At 43.1% G+C, this 16672-nt stretch overlaps 2 protein-coding genes across 5 annotated transcripts; one reads left to right on the forward strand and one right to left on the reverse strand.

Annotated features, from left to right (window-relative positions):
- The first annotated feature begins 2090 nt into the window (after window positions 1–2090).
- On the forward strand, window positions 2091–8653 carry slc3a1 (solute carrier family 3 member 1). Its single transcript, XM_088305454.1, has 10 exons — window positions 2091–2505; window positions 2702–2881; window positions 2956–3101; window positions 4032–4157; window positions 4788–4907; window positions 6038–6162; window positions 6234–6435; window positions 6506–6679; window positions 7579–7704; window positions 7770–8653. The coding sequence occupies exons 1-10, from the start codon at window positions 2127–2129 to the stop codon at window positions 8199–8201; spliced, it is 2010 nt and encodes a 669-aa protein (XP_088161580.1). The 5' UTR covers window positions 2091–2126; the 3' UTR covers window positions 8202–8653.
- Window positions 6796–16646, reverse strand: prepl (prolyl endopeptidase like). Of its 4 annotated transcripts, none has more exons than XM_088305452.1 (15): window positions 16471–16646; window positions 16244–16363; window positions 16090–16156; window positions 15083–15230; window positions 14943–15004; window positions 14742–14868; window positions 14082–14298; window positions 13609–13800; window positions 13305–13490; window positions 12752–12921; window positions 12466–12682; window positions 11493–11642; window positions 10481–10607; window positions 9730–9812; window positions 6796–8376 (listed from the first exon to the last, which is right to left on the reverse strand). In XM_088305452.1, exons 1-15 carry the CDS (start codon window positions 16576–16578, stop codon window positions 8299–8301), a joined length of 2052 nt encoding a protein of 683 aa, XP_088161578.1. In that variant the 5' UTR covers window positions 16579–16646; the 3' UTR covers window positions 6796–8298. The 4 variants fall into 4 exon arrangements, 3 of the variants coding, with proteins under 3 accessions (XP_088161578.1, XP_088161577.1, XP_088161579.1); XM_088305451.1 differs by having other exon boundaries at window positions 13305–13523; XM_088305453.1 differs by having other exon boundaries at window positions 13305–13523; window positions 16272–16363; window positions 16471–16619.
- Window positions 16647–16672: the final 26 nt, after the last annotated feature.

Genomic DNA, 16672 nt, shown 5'->3' on the forward strand with positions numbered 1-16672 from the left:
CTTGGCACTTGTCAAAATGACATCAGTACTAAATTCCACCCTGTCTGTAGTTAGTTATTTTTTTTTTGTGATGAGATATCCAAAAAATTGGAACAGCCCCTTTTGGAGCCCAGCTTGTTATTTTTTCCGGTCTCAGCAGTCTGCTCACAGCAGGGAGTCAAGCGTTGTAATATTTCTCGCTTTATCTGTTCTGTTGTCTAAAACGGTCGCCACCAAAATGCAAATGCACATTGCTACTTTTGTCCCCTTCAACCTGTGAAAGTAGAAAAGCGTTCGGCACAATTGTTTGGATTTATTGACATCAAACGTGAGCTCATGTCATCACCTCGACAAAATCTTAAATACCGTGCCGATCACTTTTCCGCATACACAGGCTAAAGCGGACAAGAGCATGAACGCGCACACGAACCCCGACTGGTTATATTTCGGACATTTAGCTACGTTAAAGTCGTGTCAACTCTCAGGAGGCAGATGGCGGCAGACAGCGGGCGGGCATGGATCTTTATTACTACTCCACGATAAACGTGGAGAGATCGGAGGGGGGCGTGGCCATATTCTTCATTAACAGTAAGTATTTTCCAAGTAATTTATTTCCTAATTTCACCAAAATTAATAGATAAAAAAAAAAGAACGAATTTAACTAATTTCTGTCAAAAAATATATAAACTGAGCTTGTTAGTGAAGAATGGACTATCTTGGCTCTTGTCCTCCTTTCAGTAAGCATCAGCAGAACATTGCTTGGGTTCACCGGCGTCTGACCAAAAGTGGAAAAAACAAGCCTTTAGTGAAAGAAAGCAGAACAGTGACATTCATTCTTGATAGTTTTTGCTTTAGTGACAAAAACGACCCTGAGAAATGGATTTTTTTGGCAACATAATTTAGTGAAATGCACGCGAGCATTGTTCACTATGCATGGCTCAAGTTGAATGTCATTTTTTTTTCTCATGATGCAATAATTTGTTTATATATATAATCTTAGAATCTTTCACCTTCCAATGTGAAAAGATTTGATCTTTTTTTTTTTAATCCAGTGCAGCAGGCTTGTCTGTTGCCATCAACCGATATGAACCCAAATCCCCTTTTTTGCTGTCTTCGAATGCATATGCGTGTTGTGCTTTTTTGTTGTTCTTGTGTGCACAGACACTCCAGAATGTTCTCCGCAGTCTTCGCCACAGCAAGTACACAAGTAATAGGTAAATGGAACCATGTGTCTTGATCTAGACGCTACATAAATGCATACTAAATTTATTGTGCTGTTGGAATATAGTGTAATTGTATTGCTTCCACGCTAGAGAAACAAAGTTCAGTATCATGACTTGGTAAATTCTCACAATTCCATGTAAAATAATTGTTAAAATGTAATGTAAAAAAAAAAAAAAAACACTTTTCACAAAGTGTTAATAAATACTGAAGACACACATGACTACTTTTGGCACCGCCAGTGACCTCACTGGAAAGAATTGCTTCGTTTTGTTTTGCCAAATGCAGAAGCAAAAATTACGGCGTGATACAATACAATACAACTTTATTCATATTGCGCATTTCACAGCAGCTGGAGCTGTAATGCACTTTCCATATTGTGTAATATAAATTACAATACAAATTAAAACCCATAAACGCATATACAATAGATACCAGAAGAACGGCAGAATAGTGACAGCCTCATGTTGAGTCGAAAGCTAAAGAATAAAATAATAGGAAATAAAGAATTACAAACAAATAAATCATGTAATAACATGTTATAACTTGTCATGTTATAACGTAAAATTTCTGTTAAAACGTGGAATTTATCATGTGATGATAAAATACTAAAAAATAATCATAAAACTCCTTTTGATTTAACCGAATCTCATTGTGACTATTCCACTTGAATAGTCTGAATAGAGACATGCATGCCCTATTATCAGTGCTCAGTTTGGATCAACTTGGTAAAATCCAATAATCTTCCATCTTCATCTGCAGAGTCTGACCAACGTAATCGCTAACTTTGCCCACACATTCCACAGGTTGAACTCTCAGTGCGCATGTGTGTGGGAGAGATAAAAACAAAGGAAAGAACCCTGACCTCCGCACATCGAGAGACACAGCACTGCTGGTGCATTCAAACCATAAAGTTGCAAGACAACATGGAGCTGGGCACCCTGAATCCGGCCTTGGAGGACGTGGAAGACGGCAAGCCAGGGGAGGCCATCATAATTGATGCCCCCGTGAAGCCGGAAGCGAAGGTGGTGGACCACCCTAATGAGGAGTACACGCAGATCAAACCGTACGCCGGCATGCCCAAGGAGGTGCTCTTGCTTTATTCGTCACGGGCTTGCTACCGAGTCCCGCGGGAGATCTTGTTCTGGCTGATCGTCGTCTGCACGCTAACGCTGGTGGCCCTCACTATCAGCGTGGTGGCGCTGTCGCCCCGCTGCCTCAGCTGGTGGCAGGTTTCCCCCGTCTACCAGGTGTACCCCCGCTCCTTCAAGGATTCTGACGGAGATGGAGTGGGAGACCTGAAAGGTCAGTCATCACCTTTGTGTGGTACTCTGTTCACATACTGGACACTTGTTGCTAGGCAGAATTAAAATGAAAGCCTGCCAAATTTGCCAGGAAGCACTGAAATAATCCATATTTTATTGTAATGAATGAACTAATGAAGAAAGATGGTTCCGCCGTTGTGATGTTGATGCCTCGTTTGCATGTGTGCCCATGGCAGGCATTCGGGAGAAGCTGGGCCATTTCGAGTACCTCAACATCAAATCGGTTTGGGTCAGTACTTTCTACCGCTCTCCCATGAGGGACTTGGGCTATGACGTGGAAGATTTCCGGGATGTCGACCCGCTTTTCGGCACCATGCAGGACTTTGATGACCTTTTGGCCGAGATGCACAAATTAGGTGAAGCTCTGAACCAGTTCACAAAAACAGTGACGGTACGTTTCGCACAAATTGACTTTCTCTGCTTCCACCAGGTTTAAAGCTCATCATGGACTTCATTCCCAATCACACCAGCGACAGACACCGCTGGTTTAATCTGAGTCGCACCAGAGATCCGCACTACCAAGACTACTACGTCTGGGCTGACTGCAGTGCAACAGGACCCAAGCCCAATAACTGGGTAGGGTCATGTTTAATCTTACCATCACAAACTCGGAAGTTTAAAAATCTAAGTTCCATCGGCAGTGCCCCTTTAATGCAACCCACACTCCCTCGCTCTGCCAGAGATTATTTGCCCAATTCTTACGGAAGTCACAATACCTAGCTTAGAATAGTGGGAGCACTTACAACATTATTGCAAAGAAAATGTTTGCCTTGAGTTTCCCTTTAAAGACCTCGTGTGAGGTAAGCTTGACTCACCGTATTTTTAGTTTAAATCAATTTTAAGAACTCACGTTAGCTTTTTTTTTTTTTTTTTTAATACAAATGTCCTAAATTCATACTTAGACCCATAGCAACGTCCTAAGAACGAAAACGCTTTTGTGCTAGCAGAACCACAGTACTGCATTGTTTATTATCCGGTGAGCTGCTCAATTGACGTTATTTTTGCTTTTTTCTGCGAAATTCCTCGGCGCTGTGTGGTGATGCATTTCTCGCATTCTGGGAAGCATCTTTTTGAGTGGCCAAACCACAAAAATAGGGCACGTAAATGGACCGATTTCGTTCTTGCAAAGAGGGAATTTCAAGCCGTTGTCGATGAGTGCTCGTTGCCTCAAGCACTTCGAAGATGTCTGTTTTCTCAACTGCTTTGCTTATGATAAAGAGTTCGCAAAAAGGCAGGTGTGATTACAATCTATTTTGAAAAAACGTGCAAAGTGTAGTGTGACTGACGGCTGTGATGTATGCAAGTGCGCATGCAAGGATGCAGGTTTTAACTAGAGAGTTGGACATCAAGTGTGTATATAAACCTTAAATACCTTGCCAATGACAACGTAGGAAACCAGCCCACTCTGACGTGTGGTCTTAGTACTAGCAGAATAAATGGACCTAATATCACAGTGCGTCATTTACAGCACGGCAGAATTGACTTCACTCTAGGTCTTTCTTTCAGGTTAGCGTGTCGGGCAACTCATCATGGACGTACGATGCAGTTCGAGGGCAGTGTTACCTGCACCAGTTCCTCAAGGAGCAACCTGACCTGAACTTCCGAAACCCTCACGTCCGCCAGGAGATGCTTGTAAGATGTCCGGGGGTTGCGGGGCTCTTGTAACGTAACATTTTCGAGGCGTCAATGGTTCCAAAAAAGTCATCGGCGGCTGTGAAGTGGAAGGAAGCGATATTTGCCACTGATTGCCCTAGAGGTGCCTCAGGATGGCAACAAAACAGGTTTTCCATCCAAGCAGGCTTTGGCCAAACTAAATGAAACTCTCACTTCAAACCCTCACTTCAATCCTGATGTCACAAGATTGAACCAAAGTGATATTGTCTTATTAGACATTGCTTTGGCCTGAATTGTAAGCAGAGAAAGCAATCCCTTGCCAATGTCACATGACCAGACCCAGAAAACAGGTGAGCCACAATGGTTGTTATTTGAGCCCTTAGACACTGTGATGTCATTTTCAGTCGACAGCAATTGGCAATACGAGTCAAAATTGTCCTCTGAGATGGATAGAAGCAGGTGGATGTTTCTGCGTACTTCATATTCCAGCGAGACCTATTTTACTGCCAGTATTCTCTCCGTTTGTCTACTGCTGACACATCCACACGATATTACACATTAACTTGCGTTTGTGCGTTTTTAACTGCATGATCAAAGTGCAAGTGAGAATTGCCACCCTTGTCATTTTTTTAACGACTTCAATTTCAGGATACCATCCAATTCTGGCTGGACAAGGGAGTGGACGGCTTCCGGATGGATGCGGTGAAGCACCTGCTGGAGGCCGCGCACCTGCGGGACGAGCCCCAGGTGGACCCCAATAAGCCCCCTGTGAGTTGTCATTCAGTTCGGAAATCACCTTTTTCTTTGCTGGCGTCAAAAGCGGAAAGAGTACAGGCATATTTGAGTGGATTAACTCGTTGTGCGACAGCGCTATTATACCGCAGGAAGGATTCCACTCAAATCACTACTCAGGGCCAAGTTGCACTTCACTGGAGTGTGATGGCTCCCTAGTTGCACACAATGAGAGTTCATGTGATTATCAAATACAACAGGCACTTGTGCGTGTGTGTGTGTGTGTGTGTCTTTTGTCAAATGAGCCAGCCAATCAAAGGCAGGTTGCTATCAGTTACTACACATTATAGCCAGCTGGTTCATTCGAATCCATATAAGATGGCACCTTCACAAGCGAGCCGCAGAGTACTATCTGCTGTTTTAGTAGAACCCCGACAAGTGTCCTTAATGATTGATTTATTTTATTCTTTTTAAATGAAGAGCCGTGTGCACACACACCCACATATTCACGTGGCACAGAAAGACTTGCACATTTAATGAGATCTAATAAAAGATCTGTCTCAACAACAACAACAACAAAAAAAAAGCTGTTAGAGACAGAACTATAGTCCCAGCCACAATTTCTACACCAATCAGTACAACTTTATGGATACTGACCTCCTGCGCATGAATTTGAAAGTATGATTTCATATAAGTATAATAACACAATATATGAAACTAAATATAATACTCAGCTCTCTAAAAATAAACAGAAATGTCTATTGTAAAAAATAAGAAAGGAAAAAGGAACATTACATTGGCACGCAAATGGGATCGACACCAAAATTGAATGTGTAGTTTCTTGGCCTGTAGAATTTTGAGCTTTTAGGTATGGAAAAAACATCTACCATACTTGGTGAACGTAATAAATCTTCTCCACATGCTTTCCCAGGCTCTGTCTGGGTAATCTGGCTTCTCACCACGTTCAAAAAAACATGCGCATGAGCTTCATTGAAAACTCTAAATTGTACATAGTGTTTTTGCAATTGGCTCTGCCTCTCCTCTCACCCCAAAGTCAGTTGGGATAATCTCCAGCGTACCCGCATGTCAGGCTGTAGAAAAGTATGTATGGTCATCTGTGGGTGTATATAGCACACTACCAAACCGTATGCGCTGTCCTGTTCCAGGAGTCTGTGACTTCTGAGCCAGACCTCCACCACGACTTCACCACCACGCAGCTGGGCCTGCATGATCTGCTGAGAGAATGGAGGGCACACATGGACATCTTTAGCCGGGAACCGGGTAGATACAGGTACAGTGGGGTTTGCAATAAAGGAAATATGATAGTTGCCTTTTGGACCCCACATGCGTTGTGTGCTTTAGGTTAATGGTGACCGAGTCATATGATGGCAGCGAGGTGGAAAAGACCATGATGTACTACGGGACGCCTCTGGTGAAAGAGAGTGACTTCCCCTTTAACTTCTACCTTCTGGACTTGCCTCTCAACACCAGCGGCCTGTGGGTCAAACAGCTGGTGCACCTCTGGATGGCCAACATGCCCATAGGACACTGGCCCAACTGGCTGGCGAGTCGCATCACTGCCTTATTATTGTTCCTAACTGCAACGCAGTCATTGTCTATTTTCCTTGCTTCAGGTCGGGAACCATAACTCGCCTCGCGTGGCCTCCGAGATGGGTCAGCGCTACACGCGGGTCATCAACATGCTCCTGCTGACGATTCCCGGTACGCCGGCCACCTACTATGGCGAGGAGATTGGCATGGTGAACATCAACGTAACCGAGACTCAGGACCCAGCAGACAGATATGTGGTAAAATACATTTGGTTGTATTTATTTACAATACCATAGAAACGCATTTCAAGGGATTGCCCGTGACCATTGTGGAAATTAATAACTTTGATTCAAACACACAGTACACAATGAAGTTCTTCTGTGCACATTTATTCTCTCATCGACATAGTTATGTGAACAGGTGTGACAAGGAAAAGCAGCAAAAAATATTACAAATACAAAAAATATAAAAATAATACATACCAGTGCCAATATAGGCTGTCTGTACTCGTAAAAGTTATGTGATACTTCGACAGACAATATCACTCCACCTGCATGTCATATTATAATTTGTCTACCATGAGCATGTGTGCGCCTCTTGACCCCCTTGGCCAAGGCCAAAGCACACACAGCAGAAGCAGCACATAGACATCCTAGAAAAGTTTAATAGGAGTACTATTCCGCGTAAGTGTTAATTTGAATGAAATTCTACATTGGATAAAAGTTTGTACTTTGAACAATATTTGATTTTGTGAAGAAAAGGGATGAGTGAAATGTAAAGTAAAGATAATACTGTTTACCAGAGCTGGGCACTTGAACCTTTTTTGCCAGGCAGTCCCCCGCCCTCCAGCCGCTATTTCGGTACCCATCCGGCCTCTACCCTCCGGCCTTATTCATAAAAATTGCCGGCTCCCGTCCGGCCTGCCCAGATGGTCGGACCGTTCCGCACCCGGGACGGACTGCCCAGCTCTGCTGTTTACACATTTTGCTACAAAACAGATGGCTCCAAATGCAGAACAGTGTACACCATAATACTTAACCACAATAGTAGAAATAATACCTTGGACTCAGTCAATCAAATATGAGGATTATTATCTTTGTAGAGGCAAAACTCAGCAGGTGTCCAGTTTTTGTACATTCAAGTGTTTTTCCTGCAGAGCGCCGGTGGGGCCCCTCAGCTTTCTCCCATGCAATGGAGTTCCGACCCCAATGGGGGCTTCAACAACAAGACCAACATGACGTGGTTGCCTTTGCATCCCAACTACCGCAGTGTCAACGTGGAGGTACACGCCCGTCAAAACAAATTCCATTTTAACAGCGCTTTGACTCGTTTCCACTCGTCATCTAGGTCCAGAAGCAAGACGAAGGCTCGGTGCTGTCCCAGTACCGCCGTCTGAGCACGCTGCGTCAGTCGGAACTGCCCCTCCAACGGGGCTGGTTCTGCTACGTCCACGCTGACGACAGCGTCTTTGCCTATTTGCGAGAGCTGGATGGGATGGACCGCGCCTTCCTCCTGGTGCTCAACTTTGGCCGCCAGTCGGCCGTCACAGACCTCTCTGGAGTCGCGGAGCTGCCCGAGCAGCTTTGGGTTCTGATGAGCACCAACCGGGCCAACGAGGGCAACGTGGTCAGCAAGTCCCGGATCGCCACCGAGGCGGGAGAGGGTTTGACGATTGAATTTTCCGCAAGCACTCGCTTTAACACCAACCACCCGGGGTTGTGTTACATTTCTGAGAAGGCGTGTTATTTAAGCGCCATGGACATTCTCTATTCATGCTAAGATGCTCAACTCCTTTTGTACTTCATTAGATGTGCATGACTCAATATGAAAGCAATACTGCAATCACATCCCTTGTCGTCCTGTCTTCTGCACAACTTTATCTCTTCCTCCTGCGTGGTGGACGAGGAGGTTCCAGGTCCAGCTCCTTGTAGAGAAATGCTAGCTGGAGGGCTTCCTGTGTCAGGTAGGGAAAAAAAACGGTTTGTTGCAATTAGTCCTTTATGGAGATCAATTCAAAACTAAGCAGGTCTAAGATTAGGCTGAAGGTTTGAGAGAAGGAGAGAGCCGCGAATAAAATCAAGGAGAATAAACTGAATTGAGTCAAGTGGGCGGCGTTCGGATGGACTCTTTCAACAAGGCAGCTAGATTGTTTTTACTTTTTTTACAAGGTTTATCTTATGCCTATAAGTTGCGTGACAAATGGCTGCTGTCTTTGTGGAATTTTATAAAAAAAATAAATAAATTGAGCACTTCAAATGGCTCTAAAATCCATCCATCACAAATAAATTTACAAGGAAAACAATTGATTGCTAAAAAGCACACAACCTCTCCGACTGCCCACGTTGCTCTTCTCGCAACTAATGTTTTTTTTACATCCAGTCCGTAGGCTAAGTGATTGCGTTATTATTTTGACGCAGCGACTGACAACTCCTCAGAATTTCTGAAATTTGTAAGCCAATCATAAAGTTACACTCAAATTTGAACATTTACTGGATCATATTTTCGAAGACCAATTTGAGCAACACAAAAAAACTCAGTTACCCACTAGGGAGAGGAACGCCACCACAGCGGGAGACTTATTAGTAGAAATTGGGCATCTTTTATTGTCGTTTATGTGACAATGGAGTTTGGGAATCAAACAGGTCCCACAGTTATGGGAGTTTTCTTAAATGATGTCATATTTCCTCTTGCAAAAAGAAGGCATGGTCAATTAGTTAGTTTTTTTTTTTAATGCTTTATATTTATAATCTTAACACATTTACTGCCATTGACGGCTAAAGACGTCAAACATCTTTTTTTTTTTTTACTGGTCTGGTAGTGAATGATTTAAAGTGTCTTCCTTCCAATATTTATTATAAACGTGTCTTTACTACTGTGTTAATTTAGATTAGACATTATATGATGGTCCAGAGCACGCTCTGATGTACAAATTTGACTTTGCGCTGTACTAAGATTTGTGCGACAAGCAGTTGTGGTAAAACTAATGTTTCTTTACAAAGTAAAGTACATCACCAGCTATGAGGCTAGCATGAATTGCTTCTGCAAGTCAGTAAGAACGGGGAATGTTTGTACCACGCTGCTCAAAAGACCTTTCTTTCTGATGGATATGATGATTAGCTGCAGTATGGCGCCAACTATTATCAAGGATGGCTTACTAACGACATTTTTTTTTTTAAATGTATTTTTTTGGCCTTACGTATCTGTGGCTGGTATCGGTCGCCTCCAGAACGAGGACCCAATACCTTAAAATAAGGCGAGTATCTGACCTTGCCCGTCCCTCCATTGTACCATTGGATTTGGTTTTTACCTCCTCCAGCATGGATTCCCAGTCGTCTGGTCCCATGTGGTTGGCTCCAGGTTGGATATTCATGACTATATTTGGTTCCGGGTCTGGAAGAAAGTAAAGGGGAAGACAAAAACAGTGTTAAGAAATTTCGCCGCACTGGTTGTCCCCTTCCTGTATCCACCTCTCACTGTCTTCTGTCTTCTCACCCATCCTCTCTGAATTTTGATGACCCCCCCCCCCCCTGTGCCCTGACCCTCCACCTCCTCATCTCGGCAGTTGTGGCTGTTTCACAAGCGCGGTCTTGACCTTGACAGCTCCCAGTCTGTGGCGTCTAATCTCTCGCTCTGATACACTATCTCTTAACCATGCTAATGGGCCTCCGCCGCCCGCCCTCCACGCCATCAGCACTTTATCAAATAGACTCCAGAGAGCCGAGATTATGCGCACATACGCAGAAGCCCCCACCCTCCCTCGCGCCGCTGTGGGCGTATGAACAACTGAAGTCGGGTGATGCGATGAGGTCCGATTAGAAGCGAGATGGGGCAAAGAGCCCGTCTGTGGGGAAATGAGTGCAATTAGCGAGCACGCGCATATACACTGGACCGCAAGGTGACCTCCGCTATACGTTGGGCGTGAACTGAAATTACTCACGTGATGGACGGCTGACGCGCGCTGAATGGAACCATTCCAATTTCTGACATCCCTTTTGAAGTACACAACGGCACGCATGGCTGCACCTACATTTTCGTGAAGGGGCTCTGTGTGAATGTACCTGATTTGGCCGCAGTGTTGATGTGAGTTTGCACTGCTTCCTTTAGCTTGCCGGCGTACTTCAAGACACCAACCAGAGGCGTCCTTTTGTCATCGGCGTAAGCCGTCAGCAGCATCGACGGGTAGCGCTAAAAGAGGTTTGGGAAAGGAGGAACCACATTGCATTAAAAACCGCATCCTAAAGTGTGTCTACCAAAACAGTCAACCCGTTCATTGTGAATTTAAATTTCCAATTTCGAAAACTTTCATGATCATTTAATCCCACCTACGTGATCTGAAAACACCAAAATAATTCAGACACTTTTTAAAACACAGTTTTTGTTTGGCAAGGTTATTATAGTTAAGAAAAAGTAACAAAATAACTAATTGAAAAGACATTTCTGTTCACTAAATAAAATACCTAAAATGTCAACTACATCTTAAATTTATAAAACAGACTTTATGATCATAGCAAAAATCTTCTTAGTTTTTGTCTTTTGTCAATCAATATCAAACACAATTTTTCGGGTTTCATTTTAAACGTATTCATCTCAGTAATGCTGTACGACCGTACAGAAGGAGAAAGGTCAAACACTTGTTTGATCATTGCAGTTTACTTTATTACACAATACTTAGTGACTTATTTTTTAATCTTGCACTCCACAAATATTTTGATTAAAAAAAAAACTAATACTAAACTGGTAAAAAACTAAAATGACACATTTTTGAGAAAATAAAAAGCACACCTCTCTCTGGTCACATCTTGTGCATCTAATTTGATTTTTCAAGAAAAACACTGCCTGAGAAATCAATTGCGTTCGTGAACTTGTGGCCACCCCCACTGCCTCAGACTTCAGGACCTTTGTGGAAACTACGGCGGAATAGCCCCCTCCACACAGAACTGACAACTCTACTCAACAGGTATGTTTATTACCTCTTTTCTGTTTTCTTATCAACGATTATACATCCCAAGAAGAAAAAAAAAAAATCAAACCAATAAGGTAATGGGGGTGGTCATTTGTGCGCTTCTGTACCTGAGGAGTAATGTTGTGAACTGGGCAATAGGAGGCGATGGTGAGCCTGTGTTGCAGGTTTCCCAGTGGGTCGCCCCACTCCTCCCTGTCCTCCACTGTGAGAGGCAGATTGGGCTCCTCCATTGTTCCCAGCACATCCAGGAAAGGACTCTGTCAAATGAGGGAAACATACCAGGGTCTTAAAAGGACCGTGAACTCCCGCTATGTCACTCTTCATCATTAACGCTATCATTTTTATGAGGTTTGACAGTAGACAGAAAAGTCGGAATTTAAAGTTGCCTGCCTTCAGTGTGACACAAGTACTGCGTTATACTGACACCAGACACCAGCATGAAAATACAATAACTTTGACCCAGTCCCCTCCGAAAAAAACAACAACAAATAGAATGTAAAGAATTAAACCGTGCAATATGATTTAATGCTGCAATCTAATTCATTTTACAGCTTCTTACTGAGTCACTTCGTACTTTAGTTGTTTTTGTATCTTCATAGCCGTATTAAACTGCCTCCTGTGGCCAAGGAGGGCACACTAGAAGGAGCGGCACAATAAATTAGATTGCAGCATTAAATCATGAAGCACATGCTGTTTAAATATTTTCTCTCTCTCCCTTCCCCCTCGTGATGGAGGTTTGATTACTGTATGTCTACATGTGTTGCGCCACCGTTTGTAAAACTAAGTTTTGATGCCAACCGTTAGCAAGTAAATTGCCTTTTGCATCGTTCGTTAGCATTAAGCTAAGCCAACTTGTGGTAATTTAAAATATTTAAAGTCTAAGTCTCTTGGTTTTATGTTTCGTTTGACAGTACATTGAAACCGGGAGTGGCATTGACCAGCTTGAAGTCTCTTTTTCAGATTCCGATGACTTGTCCAATATTTGACCAACTGTGTTGCTTATTGTGAAGTGTGTTGAACTGAGTCCACTGCCATCGAACAGCAATCACGATCTCAAGTCTGCGCTCGCATAACGTATACCTGCAGCATGACCGCCCGCATCATGTCTGGCCGTCTGTTGCACAGCGCCCCCACTGGAACAGCCCCGGCGCTGTGGCCGGTGAGGACTGCCCTCGAAGGGCTTGAGACCCCCCCTGAGAAGAGGTGACCGAGGCAGGCTTGAAGGTCCTCCACTCCTCTATGTTTCCCTTCGACACGAGCTTGTCTCTGCCACGCCAGCCCGCGCTCTCCACCGCCTCTACACAACATGTCCGTCGGTGCAAATGTTTCTATCATGTGACCGACCATTGATTGTGATGGATGTTACCTTATATGGCAGTAGGCCAGAGCCCAGCCTTGCTCCAGCAGAAACCTTTTCTCTGGGCAGAACTGCATGGGGATGTCCCGGCCGTAAGCTCCGTAGACGTGTACCAGCAGAGGTGTGTCTTTCGTACAAGTGACGCCGTGAAACAACGTCACTGGCACTAAGGTACCGTCCTACATCATGTATTTAATTAGAATTAAAACCTCTATTAGTGTTTAACTTAAATATTCTCAATGTTAAATGACCTCCGTGACCTGAACGCGTGCGCTATTGTTTTGAGCTACAATTTAAAAAAAAAAGTATTGTACAGGATTGTCTTTGTTGCACAGTGATGCTTTGTATCCCATTATTGTTACTATACAAAAGGTTGCATTGAAATTTTGGGATATTATTTTTTTCTTTTTTAAATTACAACAGGGGCACAAACTGTAGGCTGGTCCCAAGCCCGGGACCTTTGCCAAACAATTATTTCAAACTTTTGAAATGAAGTATACTCTGGTGCCGATTGACGGATTCCAGTGTGAGCTCCGGAATGCTTCATGTCAAGTGTTGATACCTGGCTGCAAGCCTTCAGGCGTGCAGTGATGTAATTCCCCTGGTTCTTCGGAACGGAAGAGGCCCCGTCTCCGGTGCCTGATGAAAGGAGGCCTTCCTCGGGGTAAAGACGGTAGGATACTGGGGGACCGACTGGAGATGAGATCAGGAACTCCAATGTGCCACGTTGCTCTGCAAAGCCTGGACACTTGGTTTCAACGAAGCAAGCCCAGGAGGGTAGCTTCAAGTGTACAACCCAGTGAGTGAAATATAATAACAAACATTCAGCAACTTTGGTTGTTTTTTTATTATTATTATTTTTTTACCTTTAGAGTGTATGCTTCCCTTGGTCGGGAGAGCGGGATGACAATCAGCTCAAGCTCATTGTCCGTCGTCACGGCAACCAGTATGCAATGGTCCCTGACAACGTCCATATCTTTGAGCACAGTGCCAGCACATGGAGTGAATATGGCGTCCCATGACATCATCGAGGTCTTGGCAAGGGGGGCCTTCACTACCTGAATGAGGCAGGTGTGGTGTTTTTTTTGTTTTTTTTAAATCGTGCACTTGACAAATACTCGGAAAAAAAAACTACAAGTAACACTAAAACTAAGAAAAATGTAAATAAAATTAAATGTTTTCCAAAATGTTTTAAACTAACAAACCTGTTCTACAAACTAATTAAAAACTAAATTTAAAACTATAATTAAAAAAAAAACAAACAAACAACTATTTTACCCCACATCAGAGGCACAAGTTAAACAACAATTCTTTCACTGATTGTGTTCACGCTCTCTACCTGATATTCCTGTCCAGGCCCCGTGTTGGCAAGTATGATCAAGTTGCGTTGCCAATGTTCCACGTGGTACAACAGCTCTGGCTGGCGCGCCTGAACCAGGACGGGTTCCAGACGGGGGTCGGTGATGTCTACGAGCAACACCTCGGAGCTGCTCCTGCTGCTGCAGGTGATGCTCAGCATGTGGCTGTCTCTCGAGAGGGACACCTCCACAAAAACACTGAGGTGGGGAAATAGCGTTACGATAGAGGGGAGCTATTTCATTATTTCTAGAATGTCAAGTAGTCTGTATACAGCTTGCACAGTAGTGTAAATTTACCTCAAAACAACCAACAACAGCTTTAATGTCTAAATTGCTGCCAACAACAGTGAGTGCAAATTGTCCTCTGCCATGAAAAAACTAATTCTCTAAAAAGGTTTATAAATGCCACACGATGGTGGCAAAGCACTGTGTTTCCATTAGACAGGGCTGTAGCCTGACTACATGAAGCTCCTCCCCTCCCTTCAATATCGTTCCTTGGCGCCAAAGAAGTACTTTTATATTGACAGGATGACAGGTTAAAAAAATTAAAATAATTGGTGAAAAGGTGAATTCGTAAGGTGAATGTATTAACGTCAAAGGGGGCAAAATATGTCATTTCTAAATGATTGTTTTATACTCACTCTGGCTGTGATTCCTCATACACCGTGCGTATGGTGCTTCCATTTTGCGTAAGGTCCAGACGATATACGTTTTGGCATTTCAGACCTTCCTGGATGGTGTAAAACAACGCCTCATCTGTGGCCCACTCTTGCAAGACACAAATGTCACATTATATGCTTGCTGCCATTGTTCTACTTATAAAAGCTGATGTAAAAGTGTACCAAAGCTGAAGACGTTGTCCAGTGTGAGTAGGTGTCTTTGGCCGAGCTTCACAATCACGCACCTGGGTCAGATGTCCCATTGCCACATGAATTCGTTTGAACAAAACAAATGTGTCAAAATTGTCTTCTACAGTATTGACCTTATTGTTTCGGTGTTACATGTCTTCACAGAGGCGGAAAGGTGCTTCTCCTGAGGAGAAAGTCGTATTTTCTGGACAGTCCATGCTTGTGTCTCCTCACCGGCAGAGATGCAACGCAGGTCGAGAACTCGCTCTGGTTCAGAGTCACCTGCAGGTAAAACGCTGCTTACGTTAGCAATAAAGATGAAACACTCTGAACAATTCATGTCATTTGGCGAAAAATATTCATGGTTATCAATGTTATCATGTTATTGCTTAAAGAAATCATGGTGGGGATTTATCAATTCGTACCTTCAAAGTCAAAACATTAAGCACGCTCTAACGAGAACCAAAACAATAATGCTAATAATAATAGAAAATAATATAAATAACCATTACAAGAAAATATTAATTAATGTTCCAAAAATATAAACTTGATTTTTTTTTTAAATAATAAAATTAGGAGAAAAAAATAGATTAAAAACACCATACACCAGGGGCGTCAAACTCGGTGTCCTGCATGTTTTCCATCTCTCCGGGCTCCAACACACCTGATTCAAATGAGCATGATACTTATCAGACCTATTTAGAGCTTTCTGATGAACTGATCATTTGAATCAGGGGGGTTGTAGCCGGGAGAGATTGAAACCATGCTGGAACGCGGCCCTACAGGAATGCATCTTGACACCCCTGCCCTAGACCCTCGAGAAAAATAAACAAAAATATTTCGCAAAAAATTACAAATTCAACAAAATATAGTCATTGAATAGACACACATGAAAAATACAAAACCATTACAGAAAATAAAATGACTGGGTAACAGTACAAAAATGTTAAATGTAAAATAATACAAAATTAGAGAAAAATAAACATGAAGAGAAAATACAAAATATTCAGCAACAATTTACACAATTCTCTTGTCGTGAAATAATAACACTTTCTCCAAATACATTTGATACTCCAAAATTGTGCAGAAATTGGCCAGAATATTAAATGACATCATCATTTTGCTAAACACTGTTGCTTACTTTTTCTCTTTTCCATTCTGTAAATAGCGTTTCCTTCCATAAAGTAAACATGGTGACGACCATACACCTGTCAAGACAGATCACAATGTGCAAGATGTTTAACTAAGTTGCAAGACTCTCAAGTAGGGTAGCAATCCACTTCCACAACGATTACCGCTGAGTGCTCAGGTATGTTTGAGAACCTGCCGTAAGTTGCCTCCAGGTGTCTCTTGAAACATGCCTTCAAGTCAGTGTAGCGCTCAAGATCACGACTAAGATGGTCCAAGGGTGTTTCCTGAAAACAGAAAACCTTTCAAACACGTAAAAAGACAACCACTACGGACTTTTTTCCAGTTTGAGAGTGGTCCCTAAACGCATCATTCATCTTTTGCCCACACTTACTTTCGTGCAGTAACGATAACGGACACGCTTCGTGACAGAAACATCTTGAAAAAGTGAGCGAAATATCACAGACCGTGCAGCTAACCGGAGTGCTGCAAGAATAGCCATAATATTTCATATTTCATCCGCTGTCTTGGAGGAAGTTAATCAACGGCCATGCTTCCCTAAACAAAGCCGGCTGCGTATGACGTAAGACAGAAAT

The sequence above is a fragment of the Idiotropiscis lumnitzeri genome, chromosome 9 (assembly GCF_059441095.1).
Source record: "Idiotropiscis lumnitzeri isolate Australia: NSW breed Sydney's pygmy pipehorse chromosome 9, RoL_Ilum_1.0, whole genome shotgun sequence".
Classification (NCBI taxonomy): domain Eukaryota; kingdom Metazoa; phylum Chordata; class Actinopteri; order Syngnathiformes; family Syngnathidae; genus Idiotropiscis; species Idiotropiscis lumnitzeri.

Coding starts and splice junctions, on each gene's coding strand:
- slc3a1 (XM_088305454.1), top strand. CDS start 2,127: ATGGAGCTGGGCACCCTGAATCCGGCCTTGGAGGACGTGGAAGACGGC. Junction 2,882..2,955: donor GGCCGAGATGCACAAATTAG/GTGAAGCTCTGA, acceptor TGCTTCCACCAG/GTTTAAAGCTCATCATGGAC. Junction 7,705..7,769: donor ACCGCAGTGTCAACGTGGAG/GTACACGCCCGT, acceptor CTCGTCATCTAG/GTCCAGAAGCAAGACGAAGG.
- prepl (XM_088305451.1), bottom strand. CDS start 16,578: ATGGCTATTCTTGCAGCACTCCGGTTAGCTGCACGGTCTGTGATATTT. Junction 15,005..15,082: donor TGTAACACCGAAACAATAAG/GTCAATACTGTA, acceptor CATCTGACCCAG/GTGCGTGATTGTGAAGCTCG. Junction 9,813..10,480: donor CAACACTGCGGCCAAATCAG/GTACATTCACAC, acceptor ACTTTCTTCCAG/ACCCGGAACCAAATATAGTC.